Here is a 23,351-nt window from a genome sequence, read left to right on the forward strand (position 1 = left end):
CAATTGGTTGTGGCTAATGTTAGCTAAGCTTGGGGTTAAGGTTAGGTAACATGCTAACTAAGTAGGTAAAGGGTTAGCTAAAAAGTAGTAAGTAGTTAAAATTGAAGTTGTCCGTGTTGAGCTTCGAACACAACCTTTGGGTTGCTAGATTTTTGCTTTCTACACCCATCCATCCACCCCCCCCCCCCCCAATATTCTACTGTTTTTACCTGTGATTGAACTGCACATAAACAAATTTAAATGAAAAAATGGTTTATTTCACAATCTGTTATACTGACTTACATGGACTTCCAGTCATTGCAATAACACTGGTTAGCAACTTCACACTGTATGCAGAGACAAGTTCATCTGACTGGGGAAGGAGATAAAGGCGTAAGGGGGATATATTAAAAAGGGCTTCATTGCCAAAATGCTGAACTAACCCTTTAAATTGTACACATTTAAAGCTGTAGTATCCGAAGTGCTTTGGACTCAACAGGATATTTTTTTGCATCATTCCTAACCAAAGGCCAAAGAAAAGTCTGCTTAGGACTGTAGGAATTTAACAGTGGACTGAAATGTTATTTATCGGGACAATTTCAAATCAAGCATTTGGCAATGATCACATGCTCAATATGCAACTTTGTGCAGACTGAAGTTACATAACCTCTCAAGTCAAAGACTAGAGTCACTCACTGAAGCGCTATTGAAGGGATGAGTCCCAAATGGTACTTTAATCCATACATAGTAGTCAGTGGAGGCTGGTGAGGGGAAGACATCTCATGGAATAGCATCAAACACATAGAAACCATGTGTTTGATACCATTCCACCGATTCCCCTCCAGCCATTACCATGAGCCCTTGTCCTCCCCAATTATGGTGCCACCAACCTCCTGTGATAGAGGTGGGGAATGGGGTTCCATTTGGAATGCAGAACAGGTATATGTGGCCTTTTCATAAGTCCTCAACAATCTTCCCTTGAGGGGAGTGTTGCTGCTGCTGTAACACAGGAAGTGATGGGGTCAGAGGTGGTGGCTAAACGCTGGGTTAAAGGCTGGGAGGATTCCGTGGGAAGACTTCTAGCCGGCTAAGATTAGCCTGGAGGGTTGGAGCTTGGAACTGACTCTGTGTGGGAGCAGCGTCACAACCATAGAAGAGTCCATAAGCAAATGTTGACATTATACACGAAGAGGCAGCAATGTTGGTGGTTGGTTCTTCAAGCTGTCTGCATTGTAAAACATTGTGGGGTATTTTTCATGTTACTTATTATGTGTGTCCATTGGGAGCAGTGGTTATGACATTCTATTTATCTCAATACTAATTGAATAATTACATGTTAAAGCATACATTGTATTGTGCAACACACTTTTGTCATAGGCCAGTACATGAATGATAATGAAATTAGTTTGTACTTTTGTCATAGGCCAGTACATGAATGATAATGAAATTAGTTTGTACAAAAAAAACTAAAAAATCATTGAATGAAAAGATGAAGGTGAATCTGTGCCAGCCTAATACAGTCAGCTACAGTGTCTGTCTGGAGTAGATCAACCCTAATTAGTTCAGGGTTCAGACCATGTGTTTCAGGTCCTTAAGTCACTTTAGTCCATTAGTGGTAGTGTATCCGTCCGATGGTCCCTGTTCCAGTGGTCAGTATATCTGGCTGTCCGTTCCTCCAGATCTCCCTGACGATGCGTTCCCTGTCCTCCAGTCGTCTCGCCCTCTCCAGCTCCTCCGCCGACGCAAACACATTCACGCTCCTCAAAGTACCGTTCAATTGGCTGTTGCGGTCGCTCATGGGCGCAACCGTCACTTTAGGGAGCTCTGCCTCCTCCCCTTCTTCCACATCCACACTCTCCTCATCCTCCTCTTCTTCACTGGACTTCAGTTGTCTCCTCTCTGGGGACGGGGGAGGCTTATTGGTACGGCGGGTCCTACAGGTGATGCCGGTGACCAGGAGGCACAGGGCCAGGAGAAGGCCAAAACACACACCCATCATGAAGTACAGAGCAAAGCTCTCTGGGTTAGCTGGATGGGAAAACAGATTGTTAGATCCCTCACCTACAAAAGCCTCGTAAATCCACACTGACTGTGAGCTTGTGAGATCAGGCAGGTTTAGAGGCTATCACCTACATTGACAGGGGTTCAATAGGGCCATTCGTATTCTCATTTAAACTAAATACAACAACAGCATGTGAATTGTCCTTGCTTTGAGAATGCCTGGATGGGTATCAGTTCCTGTCAAATCTCTTCACAATGAGTACGAGGCCCCTGTCTGTTCTGACTGTACAAGCCACTTTCCTTTAGCAGTAATAGAAGTGCAGGAAACGAGGACGTTTACACAATATTTGAGAGGGTGAGCTTGCAGATACTTTCACAGTACAGATACTTTCACAGTGCAGATACTTTCACAGTACAGGGGTGTCACGCCAAAGCAGACAGTACACATAAGTCCCTACAACAGATTGTGGCTGTTGAAGCTATTCTCAAAGCATCAGAATGAATAAAAAATAAATTTTAAAAAGACAATATTATTTATCCTAGAACTATAAGCAGAAATAACAAGGGGGTCTTACCTTTGATGTGAGCATAGGTAGCCATGCTGTTACTTAGCAGCTCCATGTCTTTCCTAATTGGTTCCATTTTGACCTCTCTGCTTGTTTGTTGACAACCATTCACCAGCCTGTCTCCAATACAAGGTCCTGTGGTTCAAAAATAATTTACGTGTTAGAACTGCCCCCCACAGACAGGAAGTAATCACCATTTTATCTTCTACTATGACACTTGGCGTCATCTCCAATAGGAGGAACTGTGTCATTTTCTGACGGCCAGCTCTGTGTCTCACTGTCTGAGTTCATTCTCTCTTCCACTGAGTCTCAGAAGGCTTAGAGATGATAATGTAACAGAATGCCTCCACGTATCACCCATCCCCACCCAGCAATCACCACTACAGGCCAATGAAGTGTCAATGGTCATTGTGATGGGGACATTGTGTTCCTGGTGAGTTTCTTCACTAGGGCCCCACTGAGGACACAATACCCAGACAACACACATATATCTTGCCGAAGTCGGCATCACAGAGTCAGCATCAGCATCACAGAGTCAGCATCAGCATCACAGAGTCATCATCAGCATCACAGAGTCAGCATCAGCATCACAGAGTCAGCCGTAGATCGTGTAGACATTGAAATTGGGACGAGTGTCACAATGCTTGAATTAGCTGCCTTCTATCAATGCATTATAATATATATATATATAGGCTACCTATGGACAGTCAAACATTTTCGGGTTCATGGTTGGCAATACTTTTATCAGAAAATAGGTCTAAAACCTATAGGCTTAAATAAATGAATAAAAACACATTTTCTGACTACAGTACTTGGCCCATGCATTATTTTCACCACACGTGGCTCAGATGTAACGTTTTTGTTGTTGTAAATATATTCATCACATATTCACTGCTCTTAGCCTGTAATAAAACCTTTGTTTTTATCAAACTAACTGCACACCCTCTGCATGAGCAATCTTTCTGTTAAATGTGATGTTTATGTTCCTCTGTTTCTTGTTTCTCTCTTCTCTGTGCTGGAGTTCTTTTAACAACTTGATGGTAAAAGCAATAGCCTCCTAAACCTGACATTAGCTTGAATCTTCTCTCTTCATTTTACCCATTAACAAAATCACCTATATTCCAGTAAAGCATATTGGTTGTATTATTGCCAGTATAATTTATCTAATAATCTTTCTTAAATGTTCCATTCAAATTCGATGTTTACACTCATTTGGTCAGGGTAATTCAAACCATGTAGTGAAACATGATTTGCTGTTGGTTCCGATCTCAAATAAAGGTATTTTTTTAATGTCTGTATTAGAGCGACTAGGCAGCATGCAGCTTTAACGTGCATCGTCCAAACAGCGGCTGAAGGGAGAATGCGATCTAACGCGAATGCGATCTAATGCGAATGCGATCTAACGCGAATGCGATCTAATGCGAATGCGATCTAATGCGAATGCGATCTAATGCCGACGTCTCAGCGACTTGTTGCCAATGTGCAAACGCTCTTCATACTACATCGGCCTGATGTATCATGTAGACGGCGGGCCGACGTCGGCAAGACATGTATGTGTGTTATCTGGGATAGTCCCCACTGAGGACACCATAGTCCCCGCTGAGGACACCATAGTCCCCACTGAGGACACCATAGTCCCCACTGAGGACACCATAGTCCTCACTGAGGACACCATGGTCCCCACTGAGGACACCATGGTCCCCACTGAGGACACCATGGTCCCCACTGAGGACACCATAGTCCCCACTGAGGACACCATGGTCCCCACTGAGGACACCATGGTCCCCACTGAGGACACCATAGTCCCCACTGAGGACACTATGGTCCCCCCTGAGGACACCATAGTCCCCACTGAGGACACCATGGTCCCCACTGAGGACACCATGGTCCCCACTGAGGACACCATAGTCCCCACTGAGGACACCATGGTCCCCACTGAGGACACCATAGTCCCCACTGAGGACACCATAGTCCCCACTGAGGACACCATAGTCCCCACTGAGGACACCATAGTCCCCACTGAGGACACCATAGTCCCCACTGAGGACACCATGGTCCCCACTGAGGACACCATGGTCCCCACTGAGGACACCATAGTCCCCACTGAGGACACCATGGTCCCCACTGAGGACACCATAGTCCCCACTGAGGACACCATAGTCCCCACTGAGGACACCATAGTCCCCACTGAGGACACCATAGTCCCCACTGAGGACACCATAGTCCCCACTGAGACACCATAGTCCCCACTGAAGACACCATATGCCCCACTAAGGACACCATATGCCCCACTAAGGACACTATATGCCCCACTAAGGACACTATATGCCCCACTAAGGACACCATATGCCCCACTGAGGACACCATAGTCCCCACTGAGGACACCATAGTCCCCACTGAGGACACCATAGTCCCCACTAAGGACACCATATGCCCCACTAAGGACACTATATGCCCCACTAAGGACACTATATGCCCCACTAAGGACACCATATGCCCCACTAAGGACACTATATGCCCCACTAAGGACACCATATGCCCCACTGAGGACACCATAGTCCCCACTGAGGACAGCATAGTCCCCACTGAGGACAGCATAGTCCCCACTGAGGACACCATAGTCCCCACTGAGGACACCATAGTCCCCACTGAGGACACCATAGTCCCCACTAAGGACACTATATGCCCCACTGAGGACACCATAGTCCCCACTAAGGACACCATATGCCCCACTAAGGACACTATATGCCCCACTAAGGACACCATATGCCCCACTGAGGACACCATAGTCCCCACTGAGGACACCATAGTCCCCACTGAGGACAGCATAGTCCCCACTGAGGACACCATATGCCCCACTGAGGACACCATAGTCCCCACTGAGGACACCATAGTCCCCACTGAGGACACCATAGTCCCCACTGAGGACACCATAGTCCCCACTGAGGACACAATAGTCCCCACTGAGGACACCATGGTCCCCACTGAGGACAGCATAGTCCCCACTGAGGACACCATAGTCAGTCTGCTTGCTTTCCTAACCGAGTTCTGAGTCCAGTTATCTGTTAATATGTTTGTATTTATGGTATTTCTGTAGCAGTGACCTGGCTGACCCTTTCTTGTGTGTTCAGAGCGGGGGTTTCACTTTTCCCACAGAAACACACATGAATGCTAAGAAGAACCGTGTGGGGTTTCCTCTGGGAAAAACGGAGAGATGTCGCACTCCAGAGAGGAGAGCTGAAGAGAGAGGGAGGAGGAGAGATCTTAAAGACAAACAAACATAGGCTTCAGACAGAGATTGAGGGTGAACCTGGGGACCTGGGGAGGGAATAGAATGACATCCCAAGCGTTGATGAAATCCCATGGTTTCAATCATAAATCAATCATAAATCTACTTAAGTAAAAATACTATAAAGTACTACTTAAGTCGTTTTTTAAAACTTTTGTTATTTATATTTTTGACAACTTATACTTTTACTTCACTACATTCCTAAAAAAAATTAATGTTCTTTTTACTCCATACATTTCCCCTTGACACGTGTTACAATTTAAATGCTTAACAGGACAGGAAAATGGTCCAATTCACACACTTATCAAGAGAACATCCATGGTCATCCCTACTTTCTCTGATCTGGCGGACTCACTAAACAACACATGCTTTGTTTGTAAATGATGTCTGAGTGTTGGAGCGTGACCCCTGGCTATACGTAAATGAAAATAACAAGAAGATGGTGCCGTCTGGTTTGTTTAATAAAAGGAATGGCAAATGGTTTATACTTTACCTTTTGTTTTGGATACTTAAGTATATTTTAGCAATTACGTTTACTTTGATACTTAAGTATCTTTAAAAACCAAATACTTTTAGACTTTTACTGAAGTAGGTATTTTACCGGGCGACTTTCACTTTTACTTGAGTCATTTTCTATTAAGGTTATCTTTACTTTTACTCACGTATGACAACTGGGGACTTTTTCCACCACTGTAACTGATGACTGACTTCCTCCCTCATAACAATCAGTCCATTACGTGCAATTCAACAACAGTGAGTGCAATGGCAGAATGTTGTTCTTTCTCTGCCTCTGTCCTCAGTTTAAAATCATGCCCATCAGGACCCTGTGTTTTCCCACCCTGATCTTTATCCCGCCGACTCTTGGCAGCAGACCCTGACCCTGTTAACTCTCAAAGGCACATTTTGCCAATTAAATGGTGGTCGCCATGGCAGCGTGGCTGCTTTGTTGGCCCACAGACTCATGGGAGATGATGGGTCTTGCTGCTTTGCTCGAGTCATGGGCCGTGTTCGAGAGTATCAAATTCATGATGCATTGTGGGTAAATGATGACTGACCTACAAAATAATAATGAGTAGTTATTTATGATGCAAGGTGATTTGTAGATCAGTCAGTCGGCAGTCGCCTGCACTGTCGGCTACAATGTTGAACAAGCCCGTAGTTAACTGCATACGTGGAATATGGCTGAAAGTGGGCATTGTGAAACAAGTGAGAGGATCAAGACCCGTGAATATATTGAAACCTAACAGCTAATTGGATAGATTGGTTGCCAATCAAGACCATTTTGTGTGGCTGCTTGCTGCTTCCTTGTAGCGTTTTAGCTAAACACAACCCTAACTGGGTTAGGGGACTAATTGGGGCAGCCTAGTGGTTAGAGCGTTGGACTTGTAACCAAAAGGTTGCAGATTGAATCCCTGAGCTGACAAGGTACAAATCTGTTGTTCTGCCCCTGACTTGCCTAGTTAAATAAAGGTTAAAAAAAAAACTATTCTCCTAACCTGCTCGGTAAATTATCCAAACCTGCCATGTTAATTATCCTAACCTGCTACATTAGTTCTCATAAACTGCCATGTTAATTATCCTAACCTGCCTAACCGGTTTAGTTGAAATGCTACAAGGAAAGCCTTGAGTGGCAACCAATCTGCCAAATTAGCTGTTAGGTTGACACACTCACTGGTGTTGATCCTCCCATTTGATTTGCAAAACCCACTTTCAGACACATATGCAGTTACCCATTCTTGCCTTGCCCTATCGGAGCACTGAGTAATCTACTGAGTAATATACTGAGTAATCTACTGAGTAATCTATTTAGTAATCTACTGAGTAATCTATTTAGTAATCTACTGAGTAATCTACTGAGTAATCTATTTAGTAATCTACTGAGTAATCTACTGAGTACTCTACTTAGTAATCTAATGAGTAATCTACTGAGTAATCTATTGAGTAATCTATTGAGTAATCTACTGAGTAATCTACTGAGTAATCTACTGAGTAATCTATTTAGTAATCTATTGAGTAATCTATTGAGTAATCTATTTAGTAATCTATTGAGTAATCTATTGAGTAATCTATTTAGTAATCTATTGAGTAATCTACTGAGTAATCTATTGAGTAATCTATTGAGTAATCTACTGAGTAATTTAGGCTGGATAACTGATTTGACTTTTGAAATATCTCACCAACTCCATCCTTGTTTTTTCCCAGGGTTTAATGACATAAGTGCTGTGAGTAATGTTGTTTTTAGTTCAGTTCATTCAAAGACAAACAATGTTTTCATTTTAATTAGGCCTTGCATGACCTCAGTTTTCATTTCCCAAATCCTACAAATGACCGCGGTAGTGTTTCCTTGCTATGAGTCAGGCAGATTGAAAAAGGTCCAAGTTTGGAAGGGTCCATGGCTTCCTTTTTACATTTGTTTTTGTTATTTGTTATTTTAGAAACATTTCTGTACTTGTGGGCATGTGTTGGCATCTTGAAATGTAATCCTTTATAAACACATTCTACTCCCTGTGGATTCCCCTTCCTGTCCCTCTCTTTCTTCCCGCCAAGGCACATTCTCCAGACAGTTTTATCACAAACAACCATAAAACTTTGTCACAGCCAACAAGAAACAGTACCGTGATAAAAGTTTCTCTCAAAGTCTCAAAATATCTGGCGGCAACATATCAGTGGTAACTGGTGATAGAAGACACATGTCTCTTCACTCACACAGTTCTTTAACACCTCCCAATAACTTGCACAGGGTCAGCAGCTGTGATTGTTTATATACCTCATAAACCGCTCTGCCTTCAACCCGACACATTTCCTGCTTAGATAATCCAATTGGATTCAAACAATGAAATTCTAAACCTTTGCATTCATAGGTTATTATTCTTATCATTGGTGCCTTGAAACAGATATCATCTTACAACACAGTAACTTGGAGGGAAGAGGTGATTCTGTTGTCAAAATACAACAAACAGAATGACAACAAAAAAACGCCAAAAGCGCTGGTGTTGTTTAACAACATACATGTGTGTCAGGCCGGGAGACGGACGGCTCTCATCCGGTTGCTGTGTTAAGTGTGTAGAGGATGTCGAGGCGGTATGGCTCTCTGGCTCAATGGCTCTCTGCCATACCTGCTACTGAGCCTATAAAGTGTTTTTATAGTCTGTCATTATAAAGCACAGACATTAATACGAGGAACAGTCTACTAATAAACCTCCATGCCATCGTGTTACTTCCAGTGTACAGGATCACTTTATTAGGTAAGCTAATAAAGTTATTTCCTAAATTGTTAGGAAACCAATATTTTCCATAGAAAACATAAAATGTAAAAAGGCACGACAATAAAGCCTCATCACCATGCAATCATCATCATCATCATGAGGACATCAACAGTAGGACCTACAGACGGAACTGAAGTGACAAGTGAATGCAAAACTAATCTCACACACTCACCTTAATCCTGATAAAGATACAACAATGATTCTAGAAGGAGCAGCTGTCCATCGATCTACGGGTAAAGCAAATATCGCAACAGATTGTAATAAAGTGGAGGAGAAACCTGAGGATCCCTGAGGTGTAGAGGAGTAGGAGTCCGATCAGACTGTCGAACTGCAGATCCAAGGCTGTAGAGCTGGAGACAGAATCATATAGAGAAAAGTGCTGCTGCCTCTCTCCTCGACATCAGGGCCAGCTGTACACCACAACCAGAAAGAGGAAACCAGCCAAACCCGGGACCGAGAGAGGCTGTCAATAGGGAGGTGTTTCCAGAGAGAGGGGGCGATAGGGAGAGAGAGAGAGCGTGAGAGAGCGAGAGAATGAGAGAGAGAGAGGGAGCAAGAGAGAGAGAGGGAGCGAGAAAGAGAGAGGGAGCGAGAGAGAGAGACAGAGAGAGAGGGAGTGAGAGAGAGAGAGAGCGAGAAAGAGAGAGGGAGCGAGAGAGAGAGACAGAGAGAGGGAGTGAGAGAGAGAGCGAGAGAGAGGGAGCAAGAGAGAGAGAGAGCGAGAGTGAGAGAGAGTGAGGGAGGGTGGGGCCTGATTAGTATTTAGCAACTTTATAACATTAAACAAACACACAACAAAAACCAAAACACAGTTAAATGGATTACGAGTAAACCCCAAAACACCTTAAAATGGATTGTGAGTAAACCCCAAAACACCCTAAAATGGCTTTCCCAAATCCTCATACAATACTTACTCTGAGGTATACTTGTGCTGTAGTAAGTGTCCCTATTTGTCAGGGTCTCACTGCTCACCAAGACATGGGCCTGTGACTGTACGATGAATGGTGATCTCCGCTGTGGGCCATGCCACAGTGCGGTAGCTCTGTTCAGTGTTTAGCCAGGAGGGTGGAACAGGAAATAGCTAGTAGACTACTGCTGATCTGGGAGGGACTGACTGGGGATTAAACAACCTCCGTGTTGTGGTCTCAGGGGCTCCGTCCCAAATGGCACCCTACTCCCTATACAGTCCACTACTTCTGACCAGAATAGGGAATAGGGTGCCATTTGGAACAGACAAAGGGTTTTGGGGATTCAACAATATGTCTCTGGCAAGGTCTATATAAACCGTTTCACACCAGCAGGTGAAGTCTGAGACAGAAAATATAATAGCCGGTTGTCAGTGTAAATCATAAAAGTTGTTTATGCGGTTATATTGTGTAAACCATAGACGTACATCACATTATGAAATCAGTGAATACACATTGTTTCTTATTATTCCGAAGGGGCTTTTACAACCAAAAAAAACTGAATTTTGAATTCCTCTAAAGAGCTATTCTGAGCTAAACAGTGTTGATGTGGCAGTCAGTCTAATGGCTTCAAAAGCAGTTATTATGTGGTTGATGTCACTGAGAGGTTTCTCAAGGCTGGTCTTAGAAGAAAACATTTGTGTTTTAAAAAGAAGTCTCAAACCCAAATCACACCACAGGTCCCTGACTAACAATGATGAAACTGCACAGGGGAATTCCAGAGATCCACTGGTGTAACTATACACTTTATTTACCACATTCCATAGGGAAAAATTGACCCCGGCTGTATTCTACTAGGCTTTGTACTACACTCTATACACGTACCAGACTGGTCACGGTGCTTGGGACAGTCCATCTTCTTCTCCCGCTGCCACCGCCTGTGTTTTGTCAGGCCTGTCCTCTTCTTGACACTGCTAAGCAATAACATACCCCTTCTGAAATTCCTCAAATTCCCAAACCCTCTCATATCCCTCTCTACCGCCATAGAATTATTCCGTCCTCTTGCTGCTCAATGCCATTGGCCACAAGACGTTCCATCTTGGTTCCGTGACCACCAGTCCACCATTCACAGTTAAAAATGACCCAAGAGGCTTGCATGAGAGGGCTCTATTTGTGATAGGGAGAGCTGAGCCCTGTTTGTTTGTCCCTCCTCCAGTCTGGTCTTGATCATGAATAATGTGTTCCCTCCTACAGACTGGTATTGATCATGAATAATGTGTTCCCTCCTACAGACTGTTATTGATCATGAATAATGTGTTCCCTCCTACAGACTGGTATTGATCATGAGTAATGTGTTCCACTCTACAGACTGGTATTGATCATGAATAATGTGTTCCATCCTACAGACTGGTATTGATCATGAATAATGTGTTCCCTGGGTGGCCTGGCGGGTGGGAGAGACCAGCCCAGTCATGAACCTAGAGCTGGTTCCTCACATAGACGGGCATCGTGGTCTCTACCAAGCCAAGGCTGCTGGTCATGATTTCCTCCTAAATGGAACGCTATATACTTTTGACCAGGGCCCTTAAAGTGCACTACAAAGGGAATAGGTGGTCATTTGAGACACAGTACATGTTCATGTCCAGTAGAGAAAACACTCTCACTATGGTGTCGTGCAGGAATATTCAAACTGTGGTGCACAGAAATATTTACAATGAAAAGAAGTGCATTTTCCCCCCCAAAGTATTTTTTTTTTAAGGAAATCACTAGTAACATAATCAATGTATTTTTTTTTAATTACATATTTACAATATTAAATAAAACTCTTTTTTTCTATTGATGCCAACTTTATTTCTGAATAAAATAAATATAAAATAAATTGAGCAAATTAGTCATTGGCTTTGAAAAATCACCTGCGAGTACCAGTCACTGCAACTTCCGCTGACTGCTGGTAAGCTTTGTTGACTTAGCCATACGTTTTTGCCAACACAGGGCTAACCTTTTTAAAAAACAGCTAAACACCTGTTTTTAGATAACATATGATGAGGGGTCCCTGGGTCACCGGTTTGCCTTGGCAGGGGTCCCTGGACAAGAAAAGACCTCTGGTGTAGAGTATGAGGGAGTTTTATTCAACTGAACCGCGCCTGGCCCGGGATGTGAACGGGCAAAAGCAGTGAAGGAGGAACGCCCTTGTCAAATGGAACAGTAATCTATGCCGATCTGTCATATTAACAAGGCAGCCTAATGCATTGTTCAGAAACATACAGCACCAGTCAATAGTTTGGACACACCTACTCATTCAAGGGTTTTTCTCTATTTGTACTATTTTCTACATTGTAGAATAGTTGTTGCGTCAAAAACGGAACACTCAAAACATGAGCACAATGGCAGCTCTTCCTTTAAAGAACTCCAGGCCTCAAGAGGGCAGATAACCCAAAAACACGGGTGGAACTAAAAAATTGAGCCAGGATTTCTGGAGGGACTACTTTTACATGCGCACCTGGCAGATAAGCATGGGTATAAAATGTTTGGGCTTAGCTTTGCTTGGGTCCTCAACATACAAACAGCTCATTGTTCAACCCTAAAGACGCAACTGGTATGTAATGTTTGGAATGATTAATTATGTTGCATCCAGTGCTTAGCACAATTTACATGTTTAAATCTGGTAGGAGTGGTGACTTCTTTTCTGTGGATATTTTCTGACTGCATGAAGTGCTAGATTAAATTGTTTAAACGTTTACTTTATTCAAAGCCATGCTTTGTTTATTGTGTAAAATAATGCAGGTTTATTCTCTGTTTAAGGTTATCAACCTATTCCCTGATCCTTACTCCTCTGTCATTCAACTACTCTATTCAACAAATCAACTGTTTCAACATATTCAACAAATGGCATCAAAACCACAATAAAACACTGAAAAGGAATTGAGTTGTCCCTTTGCATCCTTCAAGTGTTGAGCAAGCCGTTTTCAAGTTTGGGCAGAGCTGAAATAATTATAACACTTAGACAACTTGACAATAATAGTGAAGACATCAACTATGAAATAACACACATGGAATCATGTAGTAACCAAAAAATATATATTTTATATTTGAGATTCTTCAAAGGAGCCACCCTTTGCCTTGACAGCTTTGCACACTATTGGTATTCTCTTAACCAGCTTCATGAGGTCACCTGGAATGCTTTTCAATTAAAAGGTGTGCCTTGTTAAAAGAATTTGTGGAATTTATTTCCATCCTAATGAGTTTGACCCAATCAGTTGTGTTGTGACAAGGTAGGGGTGGTATACAGAAGATAGCCCTATTTGGTAAAAGACCAAGTCCATATTATGGCAAGAACAGCTCAAATACACAAAAGAAACAGTCCATTACTTTAAGACATGAAGGTTAGTCAATCCGGAACATTTCAAGAGCTTTGAAAGGTTCTTCAAGTGCAGTTGTAAAAACCATCAATCACTATGATAAAACTGGCTCATGAGGACCGCCACAGGAAAGGAAGACCTTACCTCTGCTGCAGAGGATAAGTTCATTAGAGTTACCAGCCTCAGAAATTGCAGCCCAAATAAATGCTTCAGAGTTCAAGTAACAGACGCAATCTCAACGTCAACTGTTAAGAGGAGACTGCGTTAATCAGGCCTTCATGGTCGAATTGCTGCAAAGAAACCACTACTAAACGACACCAATAATAAGAGACTTGATTGGGCCAAGAAACAAGAGCAATGGACATTAGACCAGTGGAAATCTGTCCTTTGGTCTGAGTCCAAATTTGAGATTTTTGGTTCCAACCACCGTGTCTTTGAGACGCGGAGTAGTGAACGGATGGATATGTGGTTCCCACCGTAATGGAGGAGGTGTGATGGTGTGGAGATGCTTTGCTGGTGACACTGTCTGATTTATTTAGAATTCAAGGCAGACTTAACCAGCATGGCTACTACAGCATTCTGCAGCGATACGCCATCCCATCTAGTTTGCAAATGTTTTTTCTTTCCCTAGCAGCACCAATTCATTTGATTCAACTATTCAACTCATTATCAAGCATTTGATTGGTTGAATAAGCTGTGTTAGTGCAAGAGGGAAGAAATCTATGTGTACCCTTTTGGGTTCCCAGGACCAGGTTTGAGAAACCCTGAAGTAATACAAAATGAAACTTGGTTTGGCCAACGGACCTCAGAGGTAATGGTGAGTCGTGTGCATCAATTGATGACCAGCTGCAGTGTAGTGGATAACCACAGTAACATTAGGCCAAAACTACAATACTGATTGTACAGCTCCCACCCAAACATCACCATCACGGCCCGGGGTCAAGATTCCCCTAGGTGCTGATCGAGAATCAGCTTCCCATTCCTATCCTTAAACAATAGTGGGCGAAATGCAAAACTGACCAAAGATCAGCATCAAGGGGAAACTTCACCCTACACCCATCAACACCGTCATAGTTCAGCAAGTTCATCCATCATGGCAGGCGGCCCTTACCGCTTAGTCCCTCTGGTGGTTCAGTCTGTTCAGCGATCCGAGTCAGTTCTGTGTTGAGAGGAAAACAAAACACGTCGTTTGAGGCATATATACACAGGATAATTAAGTACAACTGTTGCTTGACACAGATCTGCTGTTTGGTCTTAAAGGGGAAAGGAAACATTAGGCTTTAGATTCCAGCTAACTGTAAATCCTGAAGTGTTCCCATTCCCCTTTAAGAATACAAACCAATGACACATGGTGGTTGTCTTTTGTTTCTCAGTCAGACCTCAGGTTTAGTTTCTGTCAGACATCAGGCTGTGATTCTCAGTCAGACCTCAGGTTGTTTCTGTCAGACATCAGGCTGTGATTCTCAGTCAGACCTCAGGTTGTGTTTCTGTCAGACATCAGGTTTTGTTTCTCAGTCAGACCTCAGGTTTTGTTTCTCAGTCAGACCTCAGGCTGTGTTTACATTATTGCTTGGCTAACATGTGCACTATACCCATGTTATAATCACTTAAAGCATTTAAATCACAATTCCACCATAGATACCCGTATTGCTTGAATATGAATCACTTCAAGTGACTGATCTCCACTCCCTCCTGAGTCTTTACAGTTCAAGGCAAAGATCAAACCAAATTATAGAGGATCAAGATGCTGCAATGTGTATCACTGTCAAACAAAGAACTAAGGCACCAGTAGTGAGAGATGCACGCCTCTTCTTCTTCTTGGTCTGTGGTAAAGAGGTTGACCCGGAACTCTGTTTCAGTATCAGTGTTTGGGTTCTGAACCTCTATTCCACCCATTAGTTGAGCCAGTCCCAAATGGCTCCCTGTTCCCTGGGGCGGCAGGGCGTTGGACTAGTAACCGGAAGGTTGCAAGTTCAAATCCTCGAGCTGACAAGGTACAAATCTGTCGTTCTGCCCCTGAACAGGCAGTTAACCGTCATTGAAAATAAGAATTTGTTCTTAACTGACTTGCCTAGTTAAATAAAGGTTAAAAATGTAGTGCACTATTTTTGACCAGGGCTCATAGGGCTCTGGTCAATAGACTAAACTAATGTTGACATTATTAAATGTGTTTCTATAGCTTCCAAAATAGTATTTACAAAAGTGGGGGAGTGCCAAGACATGAGGCACAGTGGTTTTAACACAGCGCCCCCTATCAGTCATCTAGTTATCAGTCATCAGTCATCTTTATACACCGTATAAATCATTTTTGGTAATAAAAACAGGCAACATTCTAGACCAGCAAAATATTAATACAGTTACTATTCACAACTGTAGTATATAATATACTAGACACACAACTAACAGAGTAAAATCAGGCTAGATTACAGACCAACAAACTATTACTAGAGTTAATATTACTAATTCTAAAATGCAATTGAAGACAGTCAATACAATTCCTCTTGGCGTTTATGATGCATTACTGTATTACCTCTCACTCACCACTCATGGAGAACTAAGAGCCAGATAGAGTTGATCTGCTAACTAGTTGTTCAAACGTGTTTAACACCTCCTCGTCGTTACTGACAAGTAGATGAGTACTTGATTAACCCCGGGACTTCTGTCCCATGGGGCACTGGGCCCGTGTTGATTAACCCCGAGACTTCTGTCCCATGGGGCACTGGGCCCGTGTCGATTAACCCCGGGACTTCTGTCCCATGGGGCATTGGGCCCGTGTCGATTAACCCCGGGACTTCTGTCCCATGGGGCACTGGGCCCGTGGGGATTAACCTCGGGACTTCTGTCCCATGGGGCACTGGGCCCGTGTTGATTAACCCCGGGACTTCTGTCCCATGGGGCACTGGGCCCGTGTCGATTAACCCCGGGACTTCTGTCCCATGGGGCACTGGGCCCGTGTTGATTAACCCCGGGACTTCTGTCCCATGGGGCACTGGGCCCGTGTCGATAAACCCCGGGACTTCTGACCCATGGGGCATTGGGCCCGTGTCGATTAACCCCGGGACTTCTGTCCCATGGGGCACTGGGCCCGTGTTGATTAACCCAGGGACTTCTGTCCCATGGGGCACTGGGCCCGTGTTGATTAACCCCAGGACTTCTGTCCCATGGGGCACTGGGCCCGTGTTGATTAACCCCGGGACTTCTGTCCCATGGGGCACTGGGCCCGTGTTGATTAACCCCGGGACTTCTGTCCCATGGGGCACTGGGCCCGTGTTGATTAACCCCGGGACTTCTGTCCCATGGGGCACTGGGCCCGTGGGGATTAACCCCGGGACTTCTGTCCCATGGGGCACTGGGCCCGTGTTGATTAACCCCGGGACTTCTGTCCCATGGGGCACTGGGCCCGTGTCGATTAACCCCGGGACTTCTGTCCCATGGGGCACTGGGCCCGTGTCGATTAACCCCGGGACTTCTGTCCCATGGGGCATTGGGCCCGTGTCGATTAACCCCGGGACTTCTGTCCCATGGGGCACTGGGCCCGTGGGGATTAACCCCGGGACTTCTGTCCCATGGGGCACTGGGCCCGTGTCGATTAACCCCGGGACTTCTGTCCCATGGGGCACTGGGCCCGTGGGGATTAACCCCGGGACTTCTGTCCCATGGGGCACTGGGCCCGTGGGGATTAACCCCGGGACTTCTGTCCCATGGGGCACTGGGCCCGTGTCGATTAACCCCGGGACTTCTGTCCCATGGGGCACTGGGCCCGTGGGGCACTGGGCCTGTGTTGATTAACCCCGGGACTTCTGTCCCATGGGGCACTGGGCCCGTGTTGATTAACCCCGGGACTTCTGTCCCATGGGGCACTGGGCCCGTGGGGATTAACCCCGGGACTTCTGTCCCATGGGGCACTGGGCCCGTGGGGATTAACCCCGGGACTTCTGTCCCATGGGGCACTGGGCCTGTTTTGATTAACCCTGGGACTTGTGTCCCATGGGGCACTGGGCCCGTGTTGATTAATGTGCGTTGAAGATGTCATTCCCATAGCAACGATTAAAACATTCCCAAACCAGAAACCGTGGATTGATGGCAGCATTTGCGTGAAACTGAAAGCGCGAACCAATGCTTTTAATCAGGGCAAGGTGACCGGAAACATGACCGAATACAAACAGTGTAACTATTCCCTCTGCAAGGCAATCAAACAAGCTAAGCGTCAGTAATAGAGACAAAGTAGAATCGCAATTCAACGGCTCAGACACAAGAGGTATGTGGCAGGGTCTACAGTCAATCACAGATTACAAAAAGAAAACCAGCCCAGTCACGGACCAGAATGTCTTGCTCCCAGGCAGACTAAATAACTTTTTTGCCCGCTTTGAGGACAATACAGTGCCACTGACACGGCCTGCAACCAAAACATGCAGACTCTCCTTCACTGCAGCCGAGGTGAGTAAAACATTTAAACGTGTTAACCCTCGCAAGGCTGCAGGCCCAGACGGCATCCCCAGCCGCGCCCTCAGAGCATGCGCAGACCAGCTGGCTGGTGTGTTTACGGACATATTCAATCAATCCTTATCCCAGTCTGCTGTTCCCACATGCTTCAAGAGGGCCACCATTGTTCCTGTTCCTAAGAAAGCTAAGGTAACTGAGCTAAATGACTATCGCCCCTTAGCACTCACCTCCGTCATCATGAAGTGCTTTGAGAGACTAGTCAAGGACCATATCACCTCCACCCTACCTGACACCCTAGACCCACTCCAATTTGCTTACCGCCCAAATAGGTCCACAGACGATGCAATCTCAACCACACTGCACACTGCCCTAACCCATCTGGACAAGAGGAATACCTATGTGAGAATGCTGTTCATCGACTACAGCTCGGCATTCAACACCATAGTACCCTCCAAGCTCGTCATCAAGCTCGAGACCCTGGGTCTCGACCCTGCCCTGTGCAACTGGGTACTGGACTTCCTGACGGGCCGCCCCCAGGTGGTGAGGGTAGGTAAACAACATCTCCACCCCGCTGATCCTCAACACTGGGGCCCCACAAGGGTGCGTTCTGAGCCCTCTCCAGTACTCCCTGTTCACCCACGACTGCGTGGCCACGCACGCCTCCAACTCAATCATCAAGTTTGCGGACGACACAACAGTGGTAGGCTTGATTACCAACAACGACGAGACGGCCTACAGGGAGGAGGTGAGGGCCCTCGGAGTGTGGTGTCAGGAAAATAACCTCACACTCTACGTCAACAAAACTAAGGAGATGATTGTGGACTTCAGGAAACAACAGAGTGAACACCCCCTTATCCACATCGATGGGACAGTAGTGGAGAGGGTAGTAAGTTTTAAGTTCCTCGGCGTATACATCACAGACAAACTGAATTGGTCCACCCACACAGACAGCATTGTGAAGAAGGCGCAGCAGCGCCTCTTCAACCTCAGGAGGCTGAAGAAATTCGGCTTGTCACCAAAAGCACTCACAAACTTCTACAGATGCACAATTGAGAGCATCCTGTCGGGCTGTATCACCGCCTGGTACGGCAACTGCTCCGCCCACAACCGTAAGGCTCTCCAGAGGGTAGTGAGGTCTGCACAACGCATCACCGGGGGCAAACTACCTGCCCTCCAGGACACCTACACCACCCGATGTCACAGGAAGGCCATAAAGATCATCAAGGACACCAACCACCCGAGCCACTGCCTGTTCACCCCGCTATCATCCAGAAGGCGAGGTCAGTACAGGTGCATCAAAGCTGGGACCGAGAGACTGAAAAACAGCTTCTATCTCAAGGCCATCTGACTGTTAAACAGCCACCACTAACATTGAGTGGCTGCTGCCAACACACTGACTCAACTCCAGCCACTTTAATAATGGGAATTGATGGGAAATGATGTCAAATATATCACTAGCCACTTTAAACAATGCTACTTAATATAATTATTTACATACCCTACATTATTAATCTCATATGTATATACTGTACTCGATACCATCTACTGCATCTTTATGTAATACATGTATCACTAGCCACTTTAAACTATGCCACTTAATATAATGTTTACATACCCTACATTACTCATCTCATATGTATATACTGTACTCGATACCATCTACTGCAGCTTGCCTATGCCGCTCTGTACCATCACTCATTCATATATCTTTATGTACATATTCTTTATCCCTTTACACTTGTGTGTATAAGGTAGTGGTTTTGGAATTGTTCGTTAGATTACTCATTGGTTATTACTGCATTGTCGGAACTAGAAGCACAAGCATTTCGCTACACTCGCATTAACATCTGCTAACCATGTGTATGTGACAAATACATTTGATTTGATAACCCCGGGACTTCTGTCCCATGGGGCACTGGGCCCGTGGGGATTAACCCTGGGACTTCGGTCCCATGGGGCACTGGGCCCGTGGGGATTAACCCTGGGACTTCTGTCCCATGGGGCACTGGGCCTTTGTTGATTAACCCTGGGACTTCTGTCCCATGGGGCACTGGGCCTGTGTTGATTAACCCTGGGACTTCTGTCCCATGGGGCACTGGGCCCGTGGGGATTAACCCTGGGACTTCTGCCCCATGTGGCACTGGGCCCGTGGGGATTAACCCTGGGACTTCTGTCCCATGGGGCACTGGGCCCGTGGGGATTAACCCCGGGACTTCTGTCCCATGGGGCACTGGGCCCGTGGGGATTAACCCCGGGACTTCTGTCCCATGGGGCACTGGGCCCGTGGTCGAGAGGACAAAGCGTCCGTTGGGATTTTGCACTTTATACTTGATTAAAAGTGACACCTGGTAGAGACATTAATGAATATTTTTCAGTTAGTTTTTTCTTCATCAGAATGGGTAAACATACTCTTTATTTGCATGCCATTAATTTAGTTTTATACAGAAACAATATTCTGTAGTTTTCAAAAGCCGATAAAGATAAAAAGGGACTTACCCTGACATGCAAGGGTGTGTACACCTTTAACAGACAGGGAGAGTAGATGGTTCAACAGATTTAGTTTGGCATCCTAAGCAGGATGTGGGCAAGGCAGCAGCAGATAAATGTCATCATCTCTGTAGTTTAGGTAAAGCAGTCATGTAATCTGTCGCAAAGAATCAGGCTACGTCCCAAATTACATCCAATTCCCTACATAGTGCTCTACTTTAGACCAAGGCCCAATAGCGTGCCAGTGATGGGGTCCCTACCACAATGATCTTTCGGTGTGTCTCGTCCACTTGGTTAAGAACACTGGTGGTGTCTCTCCCAAACTACAGGATGGTGTTTCTGGTCCTATAAGATAAGTAGCAGGTCTCTGTGACGTGGGCAGAGCAGGAGTTGGTATTTGAAAGCCATCAACTCATACAGGTACACAGACAATATCATACAGAAGAAAACACAAAGGACAGTATGTTAACTGAAAAATAATGTAGGCCTAATACAAGATGACATGACTGGTGTCTCTCTGTTAATATCTGGGAGAAGCCTCGAAGGGCCTTGAAGAATAGGCCGCAACGTTTCCCAAAGCTAGTCGCCATTGGAGTCTGGAGCAGTGAAAACACGTTCTCTGGAGTGATGAGTCACTCTTCACCATCTGGCAGTCCGACCGATGAATCTGGGTTTGGCGGAAGCCAGGAGAACGCTACCTGCCACAATGCACAGTGCCAACCGTAAAGTTTGGTGGAGAAGGACTAATGGTCTGGGGCTGTTTTTCATGGTTTGGGCTATGCCCCTTAGTTCCAGTAAAGGGAAATCTTTACGCTACAGCATACAATGACATTCTAGAACAATTCTGTGCTTCCAAATTTGTGGCAACAGTTTGGGGAAGGCCCTTTCCTGTTTCATAATGACAATACCCCCATGCACAAAGCGAGGTCCATACAGAAATGGTTTGTCGAGATTGGTGTGGAAGAACTTGACCTGCCTGCACAAAGCCCCGAAATCTACCCCAACAAACACCTTTGGGATGAATTGGAACGCCGACTGCGAGCCAGGCCTAATCACCCAACATCAGTGCCCAACCTCACAAAAATTATTGTGGCTGAATGGAAGCAAGTCTCCGCAGCAATGTTCCAACATCTAGTGGAAAGCCTTCCCAGAAGAGTGGAGGCTCTGATAACAGCAAAGGGGGGACCAACTCCATATTAATGCCCATGATTTTGAAATGAGATGTTCGACAAGCAGGTGTCCACATACTTTTGGTCATGTAGAGTATGTCCAATATCCAACATCAGTGAAAAAAATACCAGATTGTTGAACACGCAATAGCCTATAATTGCAGTGCTGTCTTGTATGACAAGCTTTCTGAACCAATCACATGGGCTCCCGAGTGGCGCAGCAATCTAAGGCTCTGCATCTCAGTGCACGAAGTGTCACTATAGTACCTGGTTTGAATCCAGGCTGTCACATCTGGCTGTGATTTTATTTATTTTTAACTTTATTTAACTAGACAAGTCAGTTAAGAACAAATTCTTATGTTCAATGACGGCCTAGGAACAGTGGGTGAACTGCCTGTTCAGGGGCAGAACGACAGATGTGTACCTTGTCAGCTCGGGTGTTTAAACTTGTGCAACGGATGTGAAAAGGCTAGCTAGTTAGCGGTGATGCGCGCTAAATAGCGTTTCAATCGGTGACGTCACTTGCTCTGAGACCTTGAAGTAGTGGTTCCCCTTGTTCTGCAAGGGCCGCGGCTTTTGTGGAGCGATGGGTAACGAGGCTTCGTGGGTGTCAGTTGTTGATGTGTGCAGAGGGTCCCTGGTTTGCGCCCGGGTATGGGCGAGGGGACGGTCTAAAGTTATACTGTTACGCTTGCAACCTTCCGGTTACTAGTCCAACGCTCTAACCACTAGGCTACCCTGCCGCTGACGAGGAGTCCCAGACGGCCGCGTGTAACGGATGTGAAACGGCTAGCTTAGTTAGCGTGGGCGCTAAATAGCGTTTCAATCAGTGACGTCACTTGCTCTGAGACCTTGGGCCGCGGCTTTTGTGGAGCGATGGGTAACGATGCTTCGAGGGTGACTGTTGATGTGTGCAGAAGGTCCCTAGTTCGCGCCCGGGTATGGGCGAGGGGACGGTCTAAAGTTATACTGTTACACGCGCACAATTGGCTCAGCGTCGTCCGGATTTGGCCCGAGTAGGCTGTCATTGCGGCCCTTGCAGAGCGGCTTTTGTGGCGCGATGGGTAACGATGCTTCGAGGGTGACTGTCGATGTGTGCAGAAGGTCCCTAGTTCGCGCCCGGGTATGGGCGAGGGGACGGTCTAAAGTTATACACGCGCACAATTGGCTCAGCGTCGTCCGGATTTGGCCCGAGTCATTGTAAATAAAAATTTGTTCTTAACCTAGGTAAATTAAGGTAAACAGTTTTGGGGGGATTTGACCAAGGACCACTAGCTAGAACAGTAGTATTTTCTGTCTTCCTCTGGCCTGCAATTAAGTGATATTTAGGTAAATACATTTGTATAATGACAAAAACATGTTTAGAGATCAGGATCACACGACTGTGTGTCTGGGATTAGCTAGCCATCTAACTAGCTAGGCTACTTAGAAAGGGTTGGGATTAATTGGCTGCCTACAAAAAACTAACATGATAAACTAACATAACTATGTTAACCTCGCTACAGACTACCTTCCTGTGTATTATCGTCGTCGGGAATTCAGAGTTTGAGAATATAGTATTTCAACGCCGAGGTTATTAAAAACCAGGGGAAGTGTCCTCATAGACATGTTAAATCAGAGGATTAGCTTGCTAGCTAGTTTACTGGCTTGATTGGTGTAGTGTCCTGTATTGTGGATGACTTGAGTAACTGACTTTCTCTGCTTATCTTGAGAGTAAATGTATAATGTCAAAAGCTAAAATCGATAGCTAAAGTATTCATCATCAAGACCTAATCCAGCAGAGCTCGGTTGGGCTTCAACCTCGGGTCGCCTATTCGATCACGTTGTGCAAATTGAGCGCGTGACAGGTGACTTCTTGATTTGCTCAAAATCACGTGTCATCTACAG

At 45.4% G+C, this 23,351-nt stretch overlaps 1 protein-coding gene across 5 annotated transcripts; it reads right to left on the minus strand.

Moving 5' to 3' along the window:
* Positions 1 to 235: 235 nt before the first annotated feature.
* Positions 236 to 14,532, minus strand: LOC110496694 (protein eva-1 homolog B). 5 transcript variants are annotated; one of them, XM_090209344.1, is made up of 4 exons: positions 14,477 to 14,532; positions 9,380 to 9,564; positions 2,556 to 2,681; positions 236 to 2,007 (listed from the first exon to the last, which is right to left on the minus strand). In XM_090209344.1, exons 3-4 carry the CDS (start codon positions 2,620 to 2,622, stop codon positions 1,589 to 1,591), a joined length of 486 nt encoding a protein of 161 aa, XP_090065470.1. In that variant the 5' UTR covers positions 2,623 to 2,681; positions 9,380 to 9,564; positions 14,477 to 14,532; the 3' UTR covers positions 236 to 1,588. The 5 variants fall into 5 exon arrangements, with proteins under 5 accessions (XP_090065470.1, XP_036809412.2, XP_021428403.2 ...); XM_036953517.2 differs by lacking the exon at positions 14,477 to 14,532 and adding an exon at positions 10,016 to 10,213; XM_021572728.3 differs by lacking the exon at positions 14,477 to 14,532 and adding an exon at positions 10,016 to 10,213 and having other exon boundaries at positions 9,274 to 9,564.
* Positions 14,533 to 23,351: the final 8,819 nt, after the last annotated feature.

Source organism: Oncorhynchus mykiss, chromosome 18 (genome assembly GCF_057628025.1).
Source record: "Oncorhynchus mykiss isolate SJ-2025 chromosome 18, ASM5762802v1, whole genome shotgun sequence".
Lineage (NCBI taxonomy): Eukaryota > Metazoa > Chordata > Actinopteri > Salmoniformes > Salmonidae > Oncorhynchus > Oncorhynchus mykiss.